This window comes from Manacus candei, unplaced genomic scaffold, assembly GCF_025592945.1.
Source record: "Manacus candei isolate 608988 ecotype Guabito, Panama unplaced genomic scaffold, ASM2559294v1 h1tg000019l, whole genome shotgun sequence".
NCBI classification, from domain to species: domain Eukaryota; kingdom Metazoa; phylum Chordata; class Aves; order Passeriformes; family Pipridae; genus Manacus; species Manacus candei.
The window spans coordinates 4,200,122-4,226,581 of NW_026138067.1; the positions used below are offsets into that span (position 1 = coordinate 4,200,122).

At 36.0% G+C, this 26,460-nt stretch overlaps 1 protein-coding gene across 3 annotated transcripts in view; it reads left to right on the forward strand.

The window, feature by feature from the left end:
* Positions 1 to 26,460, forward strand: part of VPS13B (vacuolar protein sorting 13 homolog B) — a 428,152-nt gene that overhangs the window by 208,393 nt on the left and 193,299 nt on the right. For all 3 annotated transcript variants that reach the window (XM_051785196.1, XM_051785198.1, XM_051785197.1), the window contains exons 23-26: positions 3,358 to 3,592; positions 12,658 to 12,878; positions 16,528 to 16,734; positions 25,863 to 26,034. In XM_051785196.1, the coding sequence (XP_051641156.1) occupies positions 3,358 to 3,592; positions 12,658 to 12,878; positions 16,528 to 16,734; positions 25,863 to 26,034 (835 nt within the window). The remainder of the gene's footprint in view (positions 1 to 3,357; positions 3,593 to 12,657; positions 12,879 to 16,527; positions 16,735 to 25,862; positions 26,035 to 26,460) is intronic.

Below are 26,460 nucleotides of genomic sequence, written 5' to 3' on the forward strand. Positions count from 1 at the left end.
TCCCGATTCAGTAGGATAAACGTACACAAATTCCATTGAAGTTGATAATTGTGCATAAGCAGAATCTACCTCTGAGAAATTCAACAGGTGCTATTCAATTTTGCATTTTTTGGGTCCTTTTGCATACAAGTTATAAATTTCTTGTGTGATCATAATAATTGCATAATTTTCTCTAAAACGTGGAATTTTGCAACTTGGCAAAGTTCAATAGCAGTGTTCACTCTATCACTTACTACATGGGTGAAACATTGAAAGGAAAATAGAATAAATTTGGCATTATTTACATGGAGGCTGAAGACAAAAAACGGTGAGATAACCCTCCTGCTGAGTCATTCAGAGTGGACAACCTTTCTTGCTTAAGCCTCTGATGGAGCTTAGGAGCAACTAGATCTGATCTTAGTCTCAAACCTGGACGACAGTTTATATCTGATTGAAAAATACAAAGAGTAAGGAAGTCCTCCCACTGAGTCACAACTTTCAGTGACTCAGAGTCCTTACTTTCTAAGTGTCCTGATGGAACTTAGGTGCAGCTTGGTGTAATCTTAGACCATTGTCAAAGTCTGAGACTATGTCTAAAGGAATTAACTACATGGATTTCATTAGTATTAATTTAACATGCTATCAGCAGCTTACTGAGGATCTGTTGCAAATAAGGGATCTCTGTGCCTTGGGTACAGAAGGATCTTTCAGTCTCAGATCAAACACTCAAAACACTGGGAGGCTTCCCAGCCCAAGGGGAGAGTTAACTGGTGTGCAGTCCAGTTGCAATTTCAAGAAAACTTGACCCCATGCAGAGATCCGTTGTTTGTAGATGTCCCAGTTCAAGGAGACATCACTGCTGGGCAGCCATGCTGCCTGGCAGGGAGAGCTCAGAGGAGGTTCACTTAGTCTGCCTTTTTTATGGGATAAAGTGATTGGCTGGTAGTCAAATGGCATACAGTGGGAAGGGTGTGCAAGAGACTCCTTATATGCACAGCTTTCTTTGTTCCTGGATAACTGAGTCTTGGGAAAAACACCTACTATTCAAGTGTTAATTGTGTGATCAGAGTTCCAGGCATCCATACTCACTGGGTCACTCTGCCCTTTGTGGGTTTCCTGGAGGAGTTCTTGACCGGTCTGCAGAGGCCTTTACCTCCTTTGGAGCTTGTACTGAGCTGCTGCTGGTCTAGTTAAGGAGGTTGAATGCATATATCACACATATGGAGGGCCTGATGCTATTATGTAAAGCCCACCAAAACTCATGGCCCAACCCCATTCAGTTGTTTGAAAATAAATGACAAAGAGCTGCTTGTGTAAAAAAGGAATTTCCATCAGGAGTGTAAAGGAGCAAAACTGTTGTGATTCTACTTCAGTATTCTTGATAGGCAAGGTAAAATAAAACAAAAGTAATCTGAAGAACTTTTCTTTAGTACAAAGCTGTACTGAATTGTAAATGAAGTGCAAAAACTCTATACCAAGTACTGAGATCTCTTCTCAAGAGTGCTTTGTAAAATGTGTCCTGTAGATCCTGCTGCTCGTAATGTGACAAAGTATAGTATCTCTTCAAGTTGGTGAAATTTTTGGATTATTACTGCCACATGGTTTGTATATCCTGGCAGCATTTGATGTTAATCATCATGGAGATATATATATATATATATATATATATATATATATATATGTATGTATATATGTATATATGAAGAATGGATGATTTTTTATAAATTGTTTACTCAGCAAATGCACAGATAAAACAACAGTTATACTGATCGTAAGTTCTTTTGTCATCGATTTATCATTATCCCACAATGGCTTGACCTGCAACGTATTACTAATAGACCAGAAAATCATCTAATGTGTCACTGTAAAAATCTTTGCAAATTGACACAATGACTAATTTACCATTTAAAAAAAAAGTCCAAATCTATTACATCTGTAACAATACACCCTGGCTTTTCATCCAGTATAAATAAAGTATACTCTGCAACCTTGGATCAATAAACTACTTATCAAAGATGTAATTAACTTCATTTTACAACTCAAACAGTTCTAAAACCAGAAACAAACACAGACTTCATGTAATAATGTATTTATTTTTGCAAAATTTTAGTTATATTTTTTTGCAGTGAATTCTTGTCAGTTTGTCTAAGCAAAAGAGCACAAAAATGCTGAAATAAAGATGAATATCTGTGTTCTCCTCGGTCGACTGGTAAAGTGCTTATGGTGGTGGGGAATTCAGCTCTATTGCAAATCACTATTGTGGTCTTGAGGGCCTAATATCCTTCAGGGGAGAGTATGAAGTACAAACCTTGGTTATGGCTTTTAAGCTGTGCTGTCTTTAATGATGTCAAATTAAAAGACTGTTATGTAAGTTTACAGCAAATAAATGTTTTAATCACGGCTACAAATAACATCTTGTCCAACATTTTGTATGCTAGACTTTTCCAAGCAATGCAAAGAAATGAACTGACTCACAGCTTGTATTTGCTTAACAAAGCATTCAAGTGTGCAGGCTGTTAGAGCTATTTGAAATCCAGGTGCCAGAATGGTATTTGCAAGAGCCAAGGAAGACTAACAGCCTGCAGCTTACACCAGCTCTCAGTGAAGAAGCTGTAATGAGTTGAGTTCTTGGTTTGGGCTCACTCAGCCTTGCTGGAAACTCGTAAGAAGGTGTCAAAATGGTCAGAAATGCTCCAGGGTAAAAATATTGCTTGAAAATATAGAATAGAAAAATGCTATTTCATATAAAAACGTATATGCTACTTCTCATTTGCAATGAAAACAAGACAAAAGCTGTATAAACTTTGCCAACCTCTCCATTTGTTTAAAAGTCATTTTTTCACTGAAGTTTGTATTTTTCCTGGTTTATCTAATGATTAACCTTTTTGTATATGCTCATTATTGTTGTCTGTTAAGTAAAGACAGAATTTTCCCTGAAACAGTTCTGTATAAAAAGTAACAGCATATAAAATGTTGACTAGTTCCAGAGACTTAGCTATTGCTAACAAAAGCTAATGAACTGCTAAAAGAGGAGGACTTTCTCAGCTTTATTGTGAGAACATTTTCTGACTCAATTACACTTGTAAAAAGCTGTTGAAATGTAGATATATGTATGTTCCCTTTATATGGCAGCACCTTTCTGATTAATTTACAGAGCAAAGTCATCCTTCTTCTCCCTTCCATAATCATAATTTACAAGAATATATTGTTTTCCAACATTTTGTGTCATCTTTCCTCTTAATTCAACTAAAAGTTAAGACTATTTTCAATCAGTTGTGATGGATGAATAACTTCAGATTTTGTACCAAGATGGATACTCTCCAGTGGTGGGGGGAAATAATCTATTTCTGAGGATCTTTCTTGGCTTTGTTTTTTCAGCTTGAAGTGCAATCTTGTTGTGTATTCCTTCCAAATGATAGCCTGCCTTCTCCAAGTACTATTGTATCAGGTGACATTCCTGGGACTGTGCGAAGCTGGTACCATGGGCAGGCCAATATGCCTGGCACACTTGTCGTCTGCTTGCCCCAGATAAAGGTTATGAGTGCTGGACACAAACACATGGAACCACTGCAAGAAATCCCATTTGTTGTGCTGAGACCCATCCTGGAAGAAGGTAGTGTGATAAACTCAAAAAACACTTACTCTTACTCTTTAATTTCCATTTTTTACTGTTGTGAAAATGATCTTCATTTTATTTTGAAAAATTCTGATTTTGTATTACTTTTTTTAGCAGTATGTTATGTAATATTGATGTCTAGAAATAGTAATTACAAGGTTTGCCCCATGGAAATTGGAGTGAAACTCATCATCAAAGAGCTACTTCCGTGATACGTTTGGTATGTTTGAAGCTAAAAACTTCAGAAGTGCAATCTTTACCCTTGTTAGTTTTATCATTCAAGTTGTTTCATAGCCAGCAACAATGATTCTGACACAGCAGGAGGCAGCAGTAAATTCTGAATTCCAAGACAGAATGGAGACAGGTTAGGAAAAAATTCTCATCCCACCAAGGTCTTGGATCTGAAATTCAGACTGGACATTAGTAAAAGATTGTTCACTGAGAGCTCCACAGGAAAGTGGTCGTGGCACCAAGCCTTTTAGACTTCAGGGTGCATTTGGACAATGCTTTCAGTCATATGATTTAATCTTAGGTAGTCCTGTGAAGAGCAGGGAGTTTCACCTTATGGGTCCCTTCCAACGTGAGATATTCTATGGTTCAGTGTAAGATGAGAAAATAAATTCATAAATATAACAGACTGTCAAAAGAAAATAATGAGACTTTAATGGTCATCATAATAGGCAACAGTTGTGTTCTCTGTTGTATCTTATGGATTGTAGAAAGGTTTTTGTAGAGATTTGAAGAAAAAAGTTGTGAAGGTTGAGAAAAAGTTCAGTAGTTCTTATTTGAAAAGCTAATCTTTGATAGGGACTTGAATTGTAGACCAGTTTGAGGAAAGAATCAGCCTTTAACATTCCAAACATTTCAAACTATGTTATTTAGAAAGAATTGTTGCTGTTTTGTGTATGAAGAGAGGGAGATGCAGTAATTGTTCCATTGGTTTTGTGACAGCATTTTCTGGGAAAATTATGCTGTTTTCTGCATACTTGTTGCTGAAATATAAACAATATAAAGGGTATGCTGTGAAAAATTAAGTCAAAAGCACATTCAAAAGCTAGTCCTGCTGCTGCCATCTGAAATTTGTTTGGATTTATAACACTGTCTTCTCCTTTTATTCTTCCATTTATATTGGACCCTTCTCCTCCTTTCTGTAATTTTCCTTAACTCACAGCAGCAGAAATAAAAGTGTCGTTTTTAATATTGAAAGTCATATTAGAGATACTGCCATATGAAAATTTAAAAAAAAAAAAGTAAAAAAGAGGGAGAGAAAGGTATATGTGTTTTTCCTAATAACTTTCAGTAGGAATGATCTAATTTGCTAAGCATAGTGACAGATAGAAGAAAAATTGAACCAAAGTCTTTTTTTCATTTTAAACTGATGATGTAATTTAAACCATTTATGAAAGTAAGAAGTCATTTGAATTTTGTCAGACCAAGATTTGAAGGAAAGATCCTAGTGAGAGAAAAGAATCTCCCTGTTTGGGATAAAGCCTATAGTAAGGAATTTATTTGTGTGTGGCTTTGTGCTCTGGGAATAATGCCAAACAGAAGTTCTCACAATCTAGATATTTTTGATTCTCTAATGGAGCCATTGCCTTCTCCCATGCCAAAACTCCCTCTTAAACAGGTTCTTAAAAAAATTTTTAAAAACATTAAAGTCCTTTCCTTCGCTCTTTTCCTTGTAAAGGTAAATAATTTTAATTTGTTTTCTGTCTTTGAACAAGACTTCAGGGACATACCCTCATTCTTAAGACATGTTGCCATCTCTCTGAAATTATGTGTATTCAACGTTGCTTTTCCTGGTAACTATTTTTTGAATCATTCCTTCTTATATAAAAATGTATAAGTAAAAGGCTTGTTCAGAAGGATACATTGTTACTTTTAAGAAAGCAGTGTGCTCACTTATGTATTTTTCTTATTACAAGAAAAACTAAAAAAGGAGGAAAAGAGAGCATAGTCGTACTCTCATTTGGGGATATTTCAGCCCACTCACTGATGCTTATTGACCCCAAGATGTCACCTTACTGTAAAAATAGTTTATACATTATCCCACAATCAGGTCTTTGTATTTTATTTTTTTTTCAGAATTCTGATAAATTTCTTTTCTGGGGTAATTGTAGTTTATAGGAACGTTTAAAAGAATGTTTTAAGCATGTCACTTTAATTCAGAAACATAATATAGGTCAGTCATACTGAGCAAGTAAGTAATCCATAAGTTGATTTATCTATGTAAAGAATGAGATATTTCTTTGCACTTCTGTGCAAAGGGGATCCAAGGTGAGATTGTCCAAACCCTGCTCAGTCACTTCTTGAAAGCCTGCACATCCCTAAGGGGGTTGTTCCAGTGAATGATTGTTCTTACTGTAAATACTTTCCTATATCAAGATAAAACCTCTCCCAGTGCAACTTTTACCTTTTCCCCTCTTGCCTGTCTTCTCTGTTTTGGCACTTTGCGAAGAGGAGGGCCCTCTGTCCCACTTGTAGCTGCTCTTTAAGTATAATAGTTACTAAAAAGAAACTAAATAGTTAGAAATCAGTTTAAGCAAAACAAATGTTTAGAGAAGAGCTTTACAGAGCGAGTTGTGACTTTTTGTGTACATCCAGCTTGAAGCACTTGACAATTCATCTGTATAGTCTGTAAGTCCCAATGTACATTGATAAGATAAAATGTGGTAAAAGTAGCTGAACAACATATGTTGTTATGATCAGGATTTCTGGGCTGCTAAGTGACCTTCCAAAAATTTAAACTCTTATAACAGGAAAATAAATTGAAACATGAAGGTAACTAAAATTTTGCTTTGGGTAAATCCTTGTTTTAAACTAGTAATGAAAAGTTTTTTGGCATTGATGAAATCCACCTGTGCTTAGAAATTTACACTTTGAATTATTTTAGTTACTGATTTTTTTAATAATATTAATTATTGTTAATATAATAATGTTCCTCTTTGGGTTCACACCAGTGACTTTTATGAATCCATCTCTGTAAAAATGTTTGTATCAGATACAGAAAGATGCAGATCTTTAGGTAAGACAGAATAAAATACTTTCTAGAAAGCAGAGTTCAAAATATCTTAAAATTGCTGTAGATATTGCTAGATATCATATTCATGTTCTCATATGAATAGCAGTATACTGACAGTCATATGAATCATTGTATTCTAAATATTTAAATCTGAGAGATGGCTTTATGTTTAAACTCAATAATTTGTCAAGTGACTTGCAGGGAAATAGGAAATTAGGATTTCTAATCTTAGTGTGTGAATTAAGTATAATGAAATGTATTGATCATAAACTACTACAGTATAGTACAATCACATAGATTTCATCCTGAAAAAAAGCAGTTAAATATTTAAAGTAGGGCAGCAGTATGTTCGCATTCTTAGAAGTTATCATCTTACGTTAGATTTAAAAAATGTTCAACTTAAAATTTACAGTAATTATTTTTTCAGTTGTTGTATTTAAGATAAATATTATTAAAATAATGTACTGTTTCATAGAGTGGTTTGTGTTTGAAGGGACCTTAAAGATCATCTAGTCTCAACCCTTCTGCCATGGGCAGGGACATCTCCCAGGTTGCCCAGGACACCGTCCAACCTTGTCTTGAACACTTCCAGGGATGGGGCATCCACAACTTCTCTGGGCAACCCATTCCAGTACCTTAATGCCTTCATAGTGCATAATTCCTTCGTCATATCTAATCTAAACCTGCCCTCTTTCAGTTTATTTTAGTTTATATTCACTGTCACCGTTTATAAAATATGATAATTACTTTATTCAACTTACCTGTTATGGTATTGACCTTATAAAATTAGTTCTCACATTTGAGAACTGGGGATTCTGCAGCTCTAGAGCTGCTTCCCTGTTCCATGACTGGGAGGAAGTACAAGTGACCTAACATGGAGTGTCTGCATATCTTTTTTTAAACATTGCATGTCACATGAGAATGAGGGCATTGGAAATCCATGTGAAGACCAGTGTGAGTACAGAAAGAGAAATGAGGATAGGGTAGTCAGGATGCTTTTTGAAGATTCCAAAAGAAACCATTAGCAAGTCTGGGAATAGATCCTAGAGCATATGCATGCTAAAGCTTTCATGATCACTCTCATATCATTACTAATTTTAAACAAGCAAAATTTCTCTTTTGTAGAACTGTCAACCTTCTATACACAACATCGTGTACAACTGCCACTTCTGCAATCTGGTTTTTAAAATAAAGAGAAGTGCCATTAAAAAATGAGAGCAAACACATAATTTTTAGTAGTTAGGTACATTTATCGATGTTATATGTCATGCATATGAAAAGTCTTATTATGAGCATTACCGATTAACTCCAGCAAAGAAACAAAGTGCATCAGTAATTACCAGAGAAAGTGCTTGCACATAGCAAAATTCTTTATTTATATATTGGAAAAATAACTCAAACACTCTATAGTAAGGGAGTCTTGCTAAACAATTGCAAATAGCAGACAAGTGATGAATGCCAGTTCTTTGAAAATTGTCTGATAATTGGGTTAGTCCGTTATCTATGCCAAATATCTAAAAGTGGTATTTATAAATTTAAGAAGTTATAAAGACAATTGAAATAGCTTAATAAATAAATTTTCAAATACAAATCAGTGATGATGCTCTAAGAAATTAAAAATAAGGATTTATGATAGCGGTGGATCAGGAGTTAACCAGAATCTTCAACCATAGCAGGGGTCTTTCATGTGTATATTTTATAATCTTGTCATAAGAGATAAGGAGTGTGCTCTGGTTCCACTGAAGGCATTGCCAGGTTTAATTATATTCCAGAGTAAATGAATCTCATCAATTAGATGACAAAATAACAGTAGACATGGATGGGAAGATTAGATGTAGAGAAAATACCTACCAAGTGTGGCACTGACTTTTCCTTCCTTCCTACCAGTAAATCATTCTTGCAATCTTAGAAAAATCCTACAAGTGATGTTGCTTTTAATGTGTAGACCCTTTGAATTAGTTTTTTTAATTGTTTCACAAAAGAAATTTGCAAACGAGTGCAAGTTTTTTTACAAAAAATAAGACATAGGTACAACAACAAAACAAGGATTTTTCAGGTGGGCAGTTCCAGTATAATGTTAGAATGGGCACATAATGTATATGGAGCTGAAGAAGAGGTAATTGATGACATTAGGGGGAATTTTATGGTTGTAAATTCACCATATCTTTACTACAATGGTTTTTTTAACATACTGTGGTTTCATTGATAAATTTTATTGGTTTTTTCCTTTTCAGGTAGATAGTGTGCGCAGCCTAGTAGAGCTAACATTCAGTTTTTTCCTTAGATATTCTTTCTTTCTAATCCATGAAATATAAACTATGTGAATTTACTGTGGTGGTCACAGAGAAAAACAAAATTCATGAGTAGTAATTAGAAACATGTCATCAGGGTTGACTTTGCATTTGAAATTTTTCCATCTATTACAATTAATATTTTGTATTTCTTGGCTGACAGAACTTGGAAAAAAACACAAATTAACTGCCTCAAGACTTTTAATCTGAAAACTTTCCAAAATATTTTCAAGTTACTTTGAGCTGAATTCTTCAGAATGTAATAGCTTCAAAATAAACTCCTAAAGTGTTCAGGTTGTGCTTAGGGTGAGACACACAGACTTTTCTGATATATACTCCTGACCATATAAATTTATTGCTGATGCCACCTATGGAAGAAACAATAAAATACATAAATAAACAATAAAATAGAATAAAAGTCTTACTAAAATAATATGGCAAAAAGATGTTGGAATCCAGCTTTATTTTAATTTCAAAACTCTTCTAATTTCTTTAAATAATCACAGTTAACAGTTTGTCCTATTTCTTGGTGTTCTGATTTCTCAGCAGGACAGTACTGACTGTAGGCCACACCAGAAAGCAAACACACTCTCCATATATTGTTTAAAAACACTGGTTTGAATTTTTACTGTCCTGTGAGACTCCAATGGGCCCATTCCAGTGCATATTTGTATTTGTCTGCCATTTTCTCCTCTGATTCTCAAGACCAGCTCCCATGCTTCTGGAGTATTAGACTGACTTGGACTCATGTCTTCAGGCTCAAATCTTGAAAAAAAAAAACCTCATACCCAATAACTTTCTGAATTGTCATATAGGAAGAATTTTTGTCCTCTTCATCCAGATGAATGTTTTCTGTACAAAGAAGAAGACTGTTTCAGGCAAGGCTGAGGCTTGTGGATGCTCACTGGTCTGCTGTGTTTGGATCTAAGACTGCCTCCAGCTGCTTTTATGGTACTTTATATTGGGACAGGCAGTTTCTCTTGGTGAATTGAAAATTGAGTATGCTGGGCACAGACTCTCTGTTAAGTTGCAACAAAAAGACCCAACTTCCTCAGCAGAAATCTGATAAATGGAATGAAGACTTTTCTTTAAAGAAAAGAAAAGAAAACAACAACAACAGCAAAATAACAAAGCCCCCCTAAAATACTATGTTCTTACCCTTTTGAAGAGCAAAAACCCATGTCTGTTTCAGGTAAAGTGAGGATTACCCACATACCTTTCATTGACTTATTTTCCTCACTTCTTTTGAGCATTCGTTGGGTTTTGACTTAGTGTTTCTCCAAAAGCCTAACTTTTTTCACTGGGACCTGGTTATCATATGTGAAAATGTATCAGGTTTACATGGCAAGGTTTTGGTAGCATGGTGGACTTCTGTGAGAACGTGCCAGAAGCTTTCCTGATGTCTAACAGAGCCAATTTGAACCAGCTCCAGATGGACCCACTGCTGATCAAGGCTGAGCCCATCAGACATGGCGGTAGCACCTCTGGATAATATATGTAAGAGTGAAAAAAAATGGCTGTGCCACAATAACTAGGAGAGGGGAGCGAGAACATGTGTGAGAAACAAATCTGTGGACACCAAGGTCAAAGAAGAAGGGAGGGGAGAAGGTGCTTCAGTAAAGGGTTGCCTGTGGTGAAGATCATGGTGACAACACAGGTTGTCCCCCTGTAGTCCATGAGGGTCTGTAGTGGAGAAGATATCCATCCTGCAGCTCATGGAGGACCCCGCCACACCAGAGCAGGTAGATGAGTACTGAAGGAGGCTGTAACCACTTGGAGTGCCCTTGCTGGAGCAGGCTTGTGGCAGGACCTGTGAACCTATGGAGAGAGGAGCTGTAATGGTTTTGTATTTAGGACTTCCTTCCTGGTTGCCAGGAAGGAAGGAAGGAAGTAGCCCATCCTATTCTTTTACATAATCCAACATATAAATAGACGGAGAGAGAAGCCTCTTCCTCTCTTCCCTTGCGGTGGCTCTGGAGGTGCAGGTTCCCTGCTGTCGGTTCTGCTGTGTGGGAGAGTGGGGCCTGGTGAGGCCTCGTGGACCTTGGGAGGTGGAGGGTGCTGACAGTCATTCAGTGCAATTTCTGTTGTCCCAAGGAAAGTAGTAAGATATTCTCTTGCTAATTTTTTAGTTCACTAGATTCTGAGTTTTTGATTGTGCGTTATCTGTTTTGTTTTTGCTCCTTCTTTTTTGTCCTTTTTTTCCCCCTTCCCTTTCCCTTTTAGGATTGTATATAGTATTTCAACTGTATATAACTACTATACGTAAATACATATATATTTTAATATAGTCCAGCTAGCCTGGATTTTTTTCATAGTTTTTTTTCTCTTTTGCTCTTTGCTGGAGGTTTTTGTGCTGGGTCCTGGGGACTTGGTGGGGAGCCAAATCAAAACTTAGACAGGAGCCTATGCTAGAGCAGGTTTTGCTGGCAGGGCTGTACCCCTTGGAAAGAATCCATGCTGGAGCAGTTCATGAAGTCTGTGTGAAGAACCCACACTGGAGAAGTTTGTGGAAGACTATCACCCGTGGGAGGCAGTCCATGCTGGAGCAAGGGAAGAGTGTGAAGAGGAAGAAGCAGCAAAACCAACATGTGATGAACTCACCACAACCCCCCATTCCCTGTCCCCGTGTGCCACTCAAGAGGGAGAAAGTAGATAATTTGGGAATGAAGTTGAGCTCAGGAAGAGGGGAGGGGTGCAAGGAAGATGATTTTTGATTTGTTCTTATTTCCCTACTCTGGTGTTAACTGGCAATAAATTAACTTTCCAAGTCGATTCTGTTCTGCCTGTGACAGTAGCGGGTGAGCGATCTCTTCCTGTCCATACTCAACCTACAAGCCTTTGGTTATATTTTCTTTCCCTACTCCAGCTGAGTAAGGGAAGTGATAACAGTGGCTTTCTGGTAACAGTGGATTCCTGACATCCAACCAGGGTCAACCCACCATAGGGATTCTGTTTCAGGTTGTGTAATCTGTGTAATCTATTGACTATCTAAAGAAAACTGATTGTATGGAAGCTGCTGGCATTTTGTTGTTCATCTGTACACTGCCAATTCCCTCGCTGATTATTCTTGATAATGATTCATGACAGTGTGCCAGGTATTTCTCTGTGTAGGCTTCTTCCTAAATGTAAGAAATGAAGTGCTAAGTGTATGAATATAGCAATCTGTTTTTAGAAAATCCATCACCATTCTGTTCCCAGGAAGTGGAGGCAGTGGAAAAAGCTACGCTGTGATCAGTCTCATCTGAGCAGTGGCTCTGTGGCACCACTGTGTTGAGATGCAGGCTGTAGATTTTTGGAGGAAAGAATTCACTTTTTTTGTCTTAAAAACTGTAAATATATATAAGTATATAAGAGAAGGAACTGCCTCTGAACTGCATCCATATGCTGAAATAAGTGGGGAGTGGTTTCTAGATATTCGTCAGTTTGGGGAAAATTGCATGAAGCGAAAGGACTTCTTTAAGTACAATATTGTACATTTGTTCACAGTTTGGGTTAAAATTCCCAATGGATTTTAATTTTTTAAAAGTTGTAAAAAAATTATTGCTATTGTTTAGATTTTGAAATAGCATGGAATTGATGGTTGAATTATATTTGTGAGAGTTTGGGATCAGTTTAATGGTTGTTGATTGCATTTGCTGTGACTTCTAAGGTGATTTAGAATAAGACCTTTCCTGAGTTGTGTGGAATTAATAACCTAGTTTTTATGAAGCAATTGTTTAACTGTTTCCCTTCTTTTTACTGACTAGGTGATGCTTTTCCATGGACAATTAGTCTGCATCATTTCAGTATATATACTCTTCTTGGACAACAGATGACACTTAATTTAGTGGAACCAATGGGCTGTACTTCTACTTTAGCTGTGACTTCACAGAAACTGCTTCCTTCGGGGCCAGAATCCAGACACTCGTTTGTTGTCTGCCTCCATGTCGACCTTGAGTCCCTTGAAATAAAATGCTCCAACCCCCAGGTTGGTACATTTAATTGATTTATGAAAGGAAATTAAAAATAGCTTGATTTAAGTACAATTGTTCTGCATTTTCATGAAGAGGGTCTCTATCTTATTTTTTTTTTTTAACTGGGCCATCAAGATCAAGGTGCTTAGATTAAGATTTGCTTTGAAGGTCTCTCAAGTTTTGTAATTTAAACTCTTCTCCACATGTAATAGCTGTAGTATAAATGCATCTTTTGGCTGATGGAGTGAAATGAATTGCAGATGTACCACTAAATGCTTTGGTACTGATCTACTGTCACTGTGGATTCATATATTGAAGTGGTTGAATGTAATTTTTTTACTACATTTACATAGAAGTAACATTTCTTCCAACATGAAGTGGTTTTTAGGCAAACAAAGATGTCCAGTAATAAAGGGGAAAAAACCTGAGATGAATGTGTGTAAACAGAAGTTACCACCTCATTTATGTTTATTAAGAGGCAAAGGTGTTCTTAGATTTTTCAGAAAGTGCACCCTGTATTTTACTTACCTGGACCAAGTTTGCTGTAGATCCAAATAGAGTAGGTTTTTAATTAATAATATTAAAAGCAGAGCATTGTTACAAGTGCAAGCCTTATCTAAATTTGAGTTGTGCATTAAAAAGAAAATTGAAACAAACAGCATTTTTCAAGTATTTCTATTAAGTGTAATCAAGTAATTTGTTTTGCAAACTGTACGAAAATAGTTGCACTAAAATTTTAAACTGTAAGCTGCATATAAATCATATCATGAGCATAGTGAAATGTTAAAATGAAGTTGTACAGTGGAATATCAGACCAAATGTTGTTGTCTTAAAGGATGTCCTTGTACACTGTGATGTTATTAATTTACCGATGTGTTCTAATGACTGAAAGGATGCAGACAAATTATTTGAGTTTACTGAAGGTTCTTGAACTGTTTTTTCTCCTTTACATGTGTTTCACATGTCCTTTCTGCTTTACTTATGGAAAAACAAGGGGAAAAAAAGCCATCAGTCTTCTTTACCAGATGTTGCAGAACAGAAAATGAAAAATACAGTTACATAAACAACATTTGATAGTTATAAATACAGAGTAACTATGAAATTTGATTCCTTAAATGACGAGCTGTATTTTGTCTATAGATGACAGCTTTAAAAGTAGGTGCTATTTGGTGAATTTATTAAAAAGTAGCAAAGGTGAAGTATTTTATTTATACGACTATAATGATTTAATATGAAACCATGTTCTGATAGTCATGCAGTCAATAGATACTTCCAGTGTGCAAAATTGTCTTTGGTTGTAGTTTTCAATTTTGTAGCAATGTGTTATTTTTAAAGTATAAAATACTGTGACATATTGAGCTTTACAGATTTTGCCAAATAGTCAGTGGGGTCTTATTGAGTTCTGTGTGGTTTTGCTGGGGAGGAATTGGAAGCAGTGAGAGGGGGAAACCTTTTTAAAAAACTACTGGCAGAGTTATTCTTATTTTTGTCCTACCATTTCTATTCTCATCAATAGAGTGTTCTAAATATAATAATTATATATTAACTGTTATGCTCAAAAACACAAGGGAGAGAGGCCTTACATTATATATAATCAGAAATGGATTTTCAAACTACTAAGGCTACTCATTTGAAAAAGTGCAACCAACATGAGGTAGAAATCCTTCCATTTTAATGAGTAACGACCAGTGGAATAAAATAGTGTGTTAAAAATAATCAAGGATGTAACTTTAACTCTTTATCTGAAGTTCTGAAATTTTATTTACATGTAGACACGTGCTGTCTTTTTGGTTTTAAAAAGCTTTTGGTGTGAGGCCTTTTTGTATCTTCTACTTTTAAACATACCTCCTTGAAAATCAGATCCTTTGATAAAAAGTGTACCTTTTCATTTGGTGAACTTATTTTGCCTCTAGTTTCAGAGCAGCATAGAGTATTTTGGTCATACTACTTCACTGTCATGTTGCTGGTGAAGTTCAGAGATACAGCTACTGCTGTCTGAAATAGCCACTGTTTCACAGTGGCTACAAGAATTGTAGCCTGAGCAATTTTAAAAAATCTCCCTGAAAATATAAGTAATTATTAACTTTAATGATTATGAGTACTGCAACCCCAATAAGATTTAAACCTTTCAGTGTTGGATTAACTAATAACAAACCTTTTCACCTTGTTATGTGAGTATAGATGTAAACACAAATTCCTTGTTTTTTGCATTACATTGTGCCTTTATGAACAGTAGCATAAATAATTTTCTGAAGGTCCTGCTTCATTGAGACAAGTATAACTTAAATTATCCTTTGGTTTCTTGAAAAAAAAAAAGGGACAGGGGAAGTTGCAAGCATGTATGATTTGGATGTCTGCCTGTATAGTATTAAATTTCTAGAGACATTTTTTCAGCAAAGCGTCAACACCAGTTAATGTTATACTAGTCAATCAATCGTGGGGATGTTATTAGATGATCTTTCTGCATCACATGGAAAAGACTTGGGAAAACTTAGACATTTGAATTTGGTAATTTAAAGGTTGCCAGTGCATATCGGAGTGCTACAGACACAAAATATTTTTAAGCATAACTGAAAGAGCTTTTTGTCACAGCCAGAGTTGTCTGTCTGTAGATTGCTTTGTATATGAAGACAAAAAAATGTACTGGGAAGTTTACCTCCTTTAAAGAAAAATTCTGTCACAAGATTATACGACCTGCTCTGTGTAAGCCTTGAAACTTCAAAAGAAAATCCAAGATGAATTAAGAAGGTTTTTATAAAATTCCAGCACTTCACCTTCTAAGAAAGGGCTGCAGCATGTACTTTGAGACATCACACATTCTCATGCACAAAATCGAGTACTGTTTTGTATCAAATGTAGATTGACAACAGTGTTTTTCTGCATCTGTTCTGCCCACATAAGAAGCCAGCTTCATGGAGTATAAGTGTCCCGAGGCTTAAGGTTCTTATAAATATGAGAATTCCAATTTTTTATAATGGCAAGTTGGGTATGGTATCCAGCTGTGAATCTGCTTATATATTGTTTGCAGTTTTCTCTGAACTTGTTTTATACAGTATATTGCAGTATGTTGTCATACAAATTCCATGATTTATGCCTATTTACAAAAACTTGTGTAAATATCTTAGAACTGAGTCAAACAGTGTGCAAGTTAAACAGTGTGTTTCTGAATATTGGAATGACATATGCCAGGAGACTATTGAGTTGATAATGGATATTCTTCCAAAACCAGAGCACTTTCACATGCTGCATTATTTTAAAACAATTTAAATGAATAATTTTTGCATTGTTAATGTTTTATAAAGTTTATATGTTTGCCTTCTCCTACAGGCAGCATCTATACATATGAACTATACAATAAATTACCTTTGTTCCATTGTTATAATATATATACTAGTAGAATTTTTATAAAACCATGTTTCTGTTTATGTTTTTGATCTATGTACCATATGTTTACACACAGCACAGATTATTTTTACCAAAATAACTGTATTGTAACTGAGGCTAATTATTTTATTTGCAGTGTAATTGCTTATCAGAGTGTTATAAATAGTGAGAAGTTCAGTTTTGCTATATTCTAAGTCACAGTGGAGAACTTGGATGATTTTTCCTTCCACACATTAAGGAAAGCTTCATGTTAAAATTAAATTTTATTTTTTCCTTTAGGTGCAGCTTCTGTATGAACTGGCTGAGATCACAAGTAAAGTTTTGAATAAAATTCAGAGGAAAGGAGTTCTATATCAATCTTCTGTCTATACTGAAACCATGACAGGGCCTGCTCCTCCTAGTTCTCCAGTTAAAAGTAGTGTTGGTACCGCTCCACCAGATACCAGTACATACAGCCCATCTGCTGACATTGGGACCACTACAGAGGTATTTTATTTCTTTAAAAAATGTGTAATGTGAGTTCTGATCATGTGGTGGTATGCAGTCAAGTAGGAATTAGAAAGAGCAGTAGAGTCCGGATGGAAAGTAACTTTGGCCCAATAAAATAATGAAGAATACTTTATTATGCATTTTGGTGGAACAAGAGGGAGGAGAGAAAAGAAGAAAAAAAAGAATTTGCTGTATTGCTCCTATATTTATTATTTGTCTGTATCGTTTCTCTTTGAAGTGAGTGCATATTAGCTTGTGTCAAAAAGTTATGGTTAGTGTGTGCAGGTCAAGAAGCAAAAGGCATTTTTCAAGTCCAGAATTATTAGAATAGTAATGTTGTTTTGAAAGGGATATGTAAGTGTACAACATACTGAGGCAGGTGTCATTTGTTTAGTGGAGACAGGAAGGTGGAATAAAGTAAATGTGGACAGATACTTGAGATTGTAAGAAGTTTTGTCAGAAATTGAAAATAAGAATTAGAAGGCTAATTTTCAAATTGTCAGGAAAAGATTCATAGAATTGTTCAAGTAGGAGGGTAGTATTTTTGGCCCAGTAACTGAGGAAAATTTTGTTCCATTTCTGATTTCGATGGGAATATTAGGTCTATTGAGGTGATTAAAATCAAAACAGGATGTAGGGTGTAAAGGGATTTAATTAACAGTAAAAAAGAGAGGGGTGAACATTTTGAATTGCTGTCACTGAAAAAGTTGGAGAGACTTGGAGAAAACCTTTGCCATGGGAATTCAAACCAGAGTTTATATTCTTATAAGACTAGTAGCTACAACAATGCTGTATTTGACTTTTCAGGTACTATCATTTCTATGAATTTGTGAGTCAATATTTATTTTTCAAGGCCACCTTTGATACCAGCTTTGTGATTTTTTTTTTTAAAAAGTTAATGGTACTGTAAGGTAAAAAAGAATGGGTGGCCAGTGGAGGATTCATTTAAATGATTTGAGTGTTATGGGAAAGAACATCAAAGCTTGTCTTGACCTACTGCTTTCCTGTATTTAAAGCCTGAGATTTAAAACAAAACAAACCTCAAAAAGCCAATTATCCCTTCACTCTTAGGACTAATTTTGTCAAGCTACCAGTTGGAATGAGTTGAATCACCGAATAGGGTGACCAAGTTAACACATTCTAGATGATGTAACCAAAGTAACATTTTCCAAATGGATTTTTATTAAGCCATAGGGAAAATTACCCTGAGCATTCTACCAACATTTTAAGTCAATATAGTCATTGCTTTACCTGAGTTTTTGTTTCTTTTTAATCCTTTAGTGGCCATCAGTAAAAATAAATTTCAAAGTGTTTTGAAGCTATACAATGAAGTTTTGCAGATCTTCTTGTGTAAGGTCGCCAGGAACATTGTTCTGGCACAGTCCTGATGTCTATGAGTTCTATAGTACTGTTGAGGTGGGAAGGGGAAAGAAGTAAGAGAATCACACTTTGCCAACCAGAAAGAAATAGTAAAAGGAACAGTATTTTCTTCTCACATTTCTAATAAAATATTTTAGCCAATATAAATTAAATAATTTATAACATAATGGTTGGCAATATTTCCATCACACATTCTCTTTTGTGGTTGGTGTCTGTCTCTGAACTTATTCAACATATTTCTTATCAAAGCACCAGCTAGGTTTTCATTATAGTGACATGGTTCCTGTCCTGTTCCTTGAGGTAAGGATTGTTGAGAATTTAAAAATATATGTACTGAAAAATTAGCTAAGAAGTGTTCCCCCTCATTCTTTTTCATCAATGAAACCTGTTGAGAGAAGTTAATCACTTAGTTTCCCCGTTCCTTTTGCTAAGTTAATTACTATCACCATACCTAGCAGTAGATGAGAGAATTGGGTTACTTCTGCTGTCCACAGGTACTACTTTGGACTACTTCAGTCTGCTGAGTGCCTCAGCTATAGTCCATATAGTATAATTTTAGACATTATAGACATTCTATGAAGAAAACTAACCTCCTTAGTATGTTCAAATGTGCACAGAACCCTGTAACAGATGATTTGTACATAGAGCTACAGAGCTCTGCCCCAAGAGTAGGCAAAATAAGTCGACAGGCCTTGTAGACAAGAAATGTAGACAGATTTTTTAAATTGTTTTGTCTCCTGTGAAGTACAGCAGCTAGTTATACCTGTCAAGTTGCCTAATGGGCTGCAGATGTAAGTCTGTTACATCATGCAATTTTCATTGGGGCCAAGTTTTTCTTCTGGGTGAACATGTAGTCCTCCGCAGTCTATCCAAGTACAGATTGTTGTATATAACATCTATCTTAGACATATGACTTGTTATCCGGAGAACCTGTTTGTTCACAAGAGCCTAACTGGTGAAATCCAAACAAGTATTTTAAAACCCAAATTGAATTATCTTACACCAAAGTATAATTGAGGGCTGAGTATTTTCCGAGGTACCATCTGAAGAAGTAATTTTAATTTCAAAAATGTAGAAGTGGAGTAGGGGATGTCAGAGTAACCTAAATGCTTGTCAACTTCATGTGTCACGGTAGTCTTCAAGTAGTCGTAAGAGACTGGTGTAGAAAAGCTGAGCCATGAGAAGGGATTGGTAGTGTTTGGAGACAGGAAGGCAGAAGTTACCTTTAAGACCTCACATGGTGATTATAGGAACTGGGATGTCAGGAAAGTTAACCAGCTGAGAAGTGATACTGCATGGAAGTTGAGTATGACTGAAAGAGGCATGCTTTCAGTGAACAGGTGGAGGCAGCTTTGGAGAGGCAGCTGAGAATTCTGGAGCAGCATTCCATCATTTTCCTGGGTCTGATATATGCCTGTCTTGGTTTTGCTGCTGGTTGAAACAGGACCACACCTTTCCTTTTCCACAGACTCTGAATTCAATTAAGAGAGCAATAAAAGCAGATGAGGCAGTTAGAGCGTAGGGTCTCACTATCCAGGAGACCTAAAGCCACCAAACAAACAACCTTGCTCGATTGGAAAAATACTTTACTTTTAATCTCTTTAGATACTGTCTACTTAACATATTTCTAAAATGCTAGTATTGATTACTTATTGATGCCTATTTTGGTCTTTAGAAATTTAGAAGTACTTAGTATTGGCCTAATATTAATCACAAAGAAATCAGTGGTAGCAAATCTAGGTCCATGTAGTTTGATACCATCCTGGGTTTGTAAATTCTAACTTGATTTCAGATTATTGTAACAGTAATGTTTTAAATGAAAGAAATAGAAAGGTTAATATATACAAATTGAGTGCATCTGGCACAATTTTACCTTGTAGCTATATATTTTATAGTCATTATTGCTAAAAAGCAGCAAAGTAGTATGTAGAGTAATTAAATAATAATATATTTTTCATAGGGAAATTTTCCAGAAGTTTGGACATTTTTTTTTTTATCAGAGTCTGTATTTTGTTTATAAATTTCTACATTTTTGAGCCTTAAAATCCTGAAGTCTGTCAATGGGTATTGGGGTTTTTTTAAGTTTAGAGATTTTTAACATGTTTTGTTCTGTAGGAGACACATGATTATTTTTAGAGCTTCTTTCAGCTGCAATGGACTTGCTATAAATGAATCGGAAGAAAGCAAACTTGCACAACTGTTTATATTAAATAGCAAGAAAAAAGTAATTTGTTTATATGATCTGTGAATGATTTATATTTTAAGCTGTGTCTAAATCTTTTCTTGCTGACAACTTGACGGTGAACTCCACAGTCCGATGTGGATAAAGCTATCTAGCTTACTGACTTAGTCTGGCGTGCTGGTAGAACAGGGAAACATCAGTGAGCAGCTTAAATACTGGAGGGCTGGAAACAGTTAATCATTTTTACCATCCCTCCTTTGGAACTGCAAAAGCAAAGGTAGTACAGACTACAACAGGCCACTTGTTACTGTTTACTTAAGTACAAACAGTGGTAGAAGTGTTTAGTCCTTGGGGAAACTCAGTGATTGAGCAAGAACGCAGAAGTTATTTTGATAAGGCATAGCATTAGTGTGGCCAAACTGTGATCATCCCTGAGCTTTAGGCAGGCCAAGGATGAAGGCCTCATATGTTTGGATCTTCCTGATGAACAAAGATAAATTCTGTTAAGAAAATAAACTCAGTATATTGGTCAATTTGCAACAATTGGTAAAAGAATTAAATTGTGTATTTTAGAACTTGGCATGAGAAGTTGTGGGAAAATAGTTCGGGGTTTCTGACTCTGGCTTTATTTTTCAGTAGATCTGGAAACAGAGCACAAAATTAATGCATAAACATATTTAACAATACCACGCTGGGTGCTGAAAATCCAAACTGAAAATTGAAACTCCGTGAGAAACAAGAGCATAGTCTTCCTTCTCACTTCAATTTCTTAGTTTTTCATGGCAAAAAAAATCTAAGAACTTCAGCTTATTTGGGAAAAAATAGGAAAAGGATGTCAGCTCTGCAGACCATCAGTTTTTCAGGTCCTGTGGCTCTGCCCAATGGTTGTGGTTGTACCATTAACAGAAGGCTAAGAAGAAATCCCATCTTTTTCATTTTTTTGCATCCCAAAGGACAGCCATATGACATACCTGTCTTCAGAGGAGCATCTGCCTCTGAGAAGGAGAATGGGTCAATTCAACTGTTTATGCATGTTTTAATGTCAGAAAAAAAATAGGTAGTATGTTCACGTTAAACTGTTGAAGTGGGGGATGTGTAGAGGCTGCAACCCCATCACATCTGACAAGAACAAGATGTTGAGCAGCTGGGAGTGTCTCTTGATAAGCTCTGCACCTGCCGTGGCTGCAATCAAGAGGCTATTGCTGAAAGCCTCAGCTTACTGCAGTTTCAGCTATACTGACATGCTAGCTAGTCCAAGGGGTAGGACGTGTGAGTGACCTGGAATACTGTGTGGGAACACGCTAGAGTACGGAATTGCAGGGCGAGGCTGAGCCCAAATGAGTTGAGGCCCTGGTTAGGACTTGCAGGGTCTGAGGTAGAACCTGGCAGTTGCAGGTCCAGTTTCTAATGAGACATCTGGGTCAGTACCTGTAACTTTGGTTTTTTGTGAAATCCATAGATACAGTAGCTTGGAAGGTAGTAGAGGCCACACTCCCTAAAATTCAGGATTTGCTGCTTTTAAATTTGGTTACACCTTCCTGGTTAATTTGCTTTTAATATATAGCTGGGGTTATGCTGGATAAATGCAGTTCTTCAAGAGTCTCACAATACTGTTTTAAGTAACCTTGTGCCAGAATTATCAACTGACTGATTCTTTGAGAGGCATAGTACGTAATTTAATATCTTCAGAGAAAAAATCTTAAAGAAGTGTGGGAAAATTATAGCCTCAATTTTCTACAGAACAAAGTTATCTATATACTCAAACCACTAAATAAAAAACAGCTCTCTGTGGAAGAAAAAAACCAAGAAAATGCATGAAACAGCTGAACACATTAAATTATGGAAATAAAAGAACCCAAATATAAAATTCAAAACTTGCCACAGTGGCAGTACATATTTGCTGTTAAGTGTACTGCTTTAAGTTTCATCAACTATTGTCGTCTTCTTTTTTAACTATCAGAAATGTAGAGACCTGCCAAAATTTTAGAACAAAGTTGGTTTTCATACAAAATCCATTTTGGAACATGTTCAGTGGGAGAGTGAGGGTGTGAGTGGAAGATGAGGAGGAGACCGTCTCTCGTTACCACCCGTTCCATCACAGTTTATAAGTTATGGCTTGGCAAAATTAAGTGTGTTTACAGTTCAAAAAAAAAAAAAAACTTGAAAAATTTTTCAGACTAAAAAAAAAAAAGGAAGATAAATGCTTTTTATAGAATGCAAAGACCTGAGAGCCGCAAATGGGTGCACAGAACATCAGCATTGGTTTGAACTTTGTCTTGAACTGTATATAAGCATATTCTCAGGTTTAAATAAGTATTGTTTTTCTCTTTTCTTAACCATTAATTGGCTTTTATTTCTTGATACCTTGTGAAATCCATCTGAAGATCTCAGTGAAGGGAAATTCTCCTTCGCTGGCTCCTTTCTTCAGAGCTACCCTGCTGAAGGGATCCCCCCATTCCAAAGTACTGTTAACTGCACCATCTCTAGAACATGTGAGGTTTGATGAGAACAGGCATCCCCGACAAAACTCCAACACAGAAGCATCATTTTTTAGGGCAGTCATTCAAAGGCAAATTAGGAGGGTGTGGGAAATTATTGAAAGGCATTTTTTACTCCTACGTTTTGTAGCTTTACAAGTGGGTAGAGTACATAGTCAGAAGGGAGGCAGGTTAATGTCTGAAGAGGGTTGACAGGGATAGTCAGAGAACAAGCGAAATGGCTGGGTGGTTGTCTCCTGGCTTATGTCACTGTCTTATTAATGGAGCCTGCCATTTCAGGAGAAGCAATAAGGACTAACATTGGTTAGATCTGGAGAACCAGCTCTACCTACATCCTTTCAGATGCTGGGGAACATCCAGGCCTGACACTCTCCAAGGCTACTTCCCCATATTTTTTTGTTCTAAGGACAGGTACCAGCATCCTTGAAGAAAGAAAACTGAGTTTTGCTTACAGTGTTGAAAAGATATCTACTACCATGTTTCTGTCAGTGCTGCCTTGTAGGATAATTAAGGGACTCTACAGAGAGTAGAGTTCTTTGTGAAGACAGTAGGATATGTCTTGCAAGGACATAGTTAGCAAACAGTATTCAGAGATAGGTGTCTCTGGACGAAAAGATCTGAAAAGAGGCAGGAAGGATTTTGCTGGAGAAGCAAATAGGAAATATGAGTTACAGTTTGGCAGAAAGGAGTTAACCCCTGAATGTGTTATTTAGCAGGTTCTACCACACCTTTATTTTTTCATCTTGTTGTGTGCCCTACGTTCAATGTGCTGTTCATACTTTGGAGTTGGATGCGTCTTAGTGAAATGAACTATCTGATGTTTCTCCAATTAGATGTCCTGCTGTGGTAGGCATTAAATATTATTAGATACACAGCAGGAGACAGGCCCTACTACATTTAATAAGCTAAATTTGCAGACAATATGAGAGTAAAACAGAAGAAGGAAGAGTAAACAGAAAATAAAAGCAGGAGGGTTATGCTAAGTCCATGATTTGGAGAGGGATCTCAGGTGGGATTGTGTAAAGAAGTTAGCTCAATGAGATGGTAGGGAATAAATGCTTTTTGCACCTCTGGAGTCTAATAGTTTTTCAAAAGATGGTCACCTATGGCTCAACTGGTAATCTGTTCAGAGCTGTAAGCAATAATGCCTTATGTAAGAAATATAAAAATAAATAGAAATATACCTGTTTTCTTTCATGCATTTTGATTAATGCAAAACCACTGTCACCATAGATAATTGAAGGTGAACTGGGTCTTAATTTTCAGTTCAGCACTTCATATTACATGTGTTGAACTGGTCCAGGTATTATAGTCTTGTGTTTAGGTATTATTTTCCAGGAACATATGTTAGTTGTGTGAGCTCTCCTTTCCTCATATGAATGAATACCTGGAATGGTAAGTTCTCTGTGTCAGCTGTTGACAACATAGATGGTTTCTTACCAATTGTGGTAAGTATCACTGAGTTTTTCAAGAGTAAAGGTTGCTACACACAGATAAAGTACCTTTGCTGTTTCTCTGTGTCCTCTTAAGAGCTTAGAAAACCTACAATTAAATCGTAGGCCTGAGTTGATTGAAAATGTGATTTGTCAACATAAATGCTTCCATATGAGTTATGTCATTTGGTTTGAGATAAATTCTACCCATCCAGAAAATAGATTGCTAACAGAATTTCCATGCTCACATTCTCTAGTCTTGGACTGCAGAATGAGGCAAGTATTGTCACATTTTTAATTTTACTGCTGGAAGTAAGTTTTCCTGGAACATCTGAAGCTAAAGTGAGTGCATTCTTGCTTCTTGCCTGAGAGGTTAAAATTGTTTCAGTCCAATTGCAATGCTTGCTGTGTTGATCTGATTTCCAGTGTCTGCCATAGAAATAATCTTTGCTAGTAATTAGATAAATCTCAAACATGTTGTTCATCATAATTTATGTTGTCTAATCCCCCAAACCTTCAATGAAAATTAAGACTTTGAGTGTTTATTGATCTGTGAATCTTAGAGACAACTTGATCTTAGTGGATCAAAGTGACTGTACCTTGCTCCTTTCTTTTGTGCTTGAATGAAGTAAACTTGCAACACATGGTGGAGTTGCAAGTGAAGATGCTGCTGGATGTTTAGTGTCTTTTGGTTGACATCAGTGACTTAGGTGTCCATTACATTCAGTTTAATAGGCTGTAAACACTCGGAGCTGATGAGCATTTATATGTTTGCATCTTTCCTTCCCTAATTGAAGACAGTAATATCCAGCAAAGGAGCAGGATGAAGTCTTATGGCTGGTAAATATTATCAGAACATGCCTGCATTGCTCTAATAAGCCCACATAACAAGATTTTCAGTATAGCTTTCATTTGTCATGTTCTTTTCCTAAAAAACATTAACCTTTGTTAATTAACCTTCTTTGTTGAACCCTTAATGTTTTAGGGAATGAACAGAGATAATTGATGGCACAGAAATCAAGCACATTTGTCAACATTTCTTATATTTAGGAGTATTGCAAGTGACAATTATGTTATTTTTAAAAAACCCAAAGTTTTAGAAAGTAGCAACTAAAATATTTCCAGTTCTTAGAAAAAACTTTTATTTTTTGAAACCTCTTTCCCAAGCCATTACAGGGAAGCACATAGAAGGGGAAAAAATAACCTAAACCTAGTGTGTACATAGTATAGGTGTTATGGTCCTATTGGATGGCTCTTCACTTGGTATTTCCAATAACTCTTTCTTCCTTTGCCTTTCGGATATGCACAAACCTGCATATCCCTTTTCTTTTGCATCTCCAAATATTTCTATCAGCCTATGTTTTTGATGATAGTGTTTCCACAGTGTAGAATTAGTGAGGAAAGCTGTGGAACTGCCATGGAACCTTAAAATTTTACCATATAGTCTTTGCCAAAGTCTATTATCTCTACTTTGTTTATTTTTTCCTGATGTTAAAAATGGCTTGATTCAAATATACTATTTGTGAGTCTGTGTTTATATAGTTTGGGCATCTGCATCAGTCTTGAGAGAAGAAAGAAGTGAAATGCTAAAAAGCAGTACTGTTTTCCTCAGCTATTGCTTCTGTTTCATAGGGTGATTCTCTTCAGGGTGGTGATGATTCTCCATTCTCAGACTCCATTACACTGGAACAAACAACAAGTAATATTGGAGTCTCAAGTGGACGTGTCAGCCTATGGATGCAGTGGATGTTGCCAAAAATTACTATAAAATTGTTTGCTCCTGATCCTAGAAATAATGGCACAGGTATTCAGCACTTTTCCCCCTAATGTGCTGGTTTGAATTTCATACATTATTTTACAGCACACTCTTAGCTATTCAGAGCTTGTATTGACATTACTGAACATTGTAACACAGAAAAATGGGTTGGATCTGTATTTAAACTACAGCAATAAACTCTAGTTAGGTTACTGTGTATAATGTTCTTTGCAACAACTGCAGTATTGTTCTTTGGCATAAACTTCCCACTCCATGTGGAAAGATAATTATGTTAAATTGGAAATAAGTTGGTTAATTTACTCAATAAAATGCTGCATTTATTGCCTTAGAAGCATGTATGTTTCATTTTGATATGATTTAATAATTATTTCATGTATGTCCATATATAGTCATGTAGTTTTGTATTGATAATTTCAAATTTCAATTTAACATAATCATTATAGTGTAATTCTA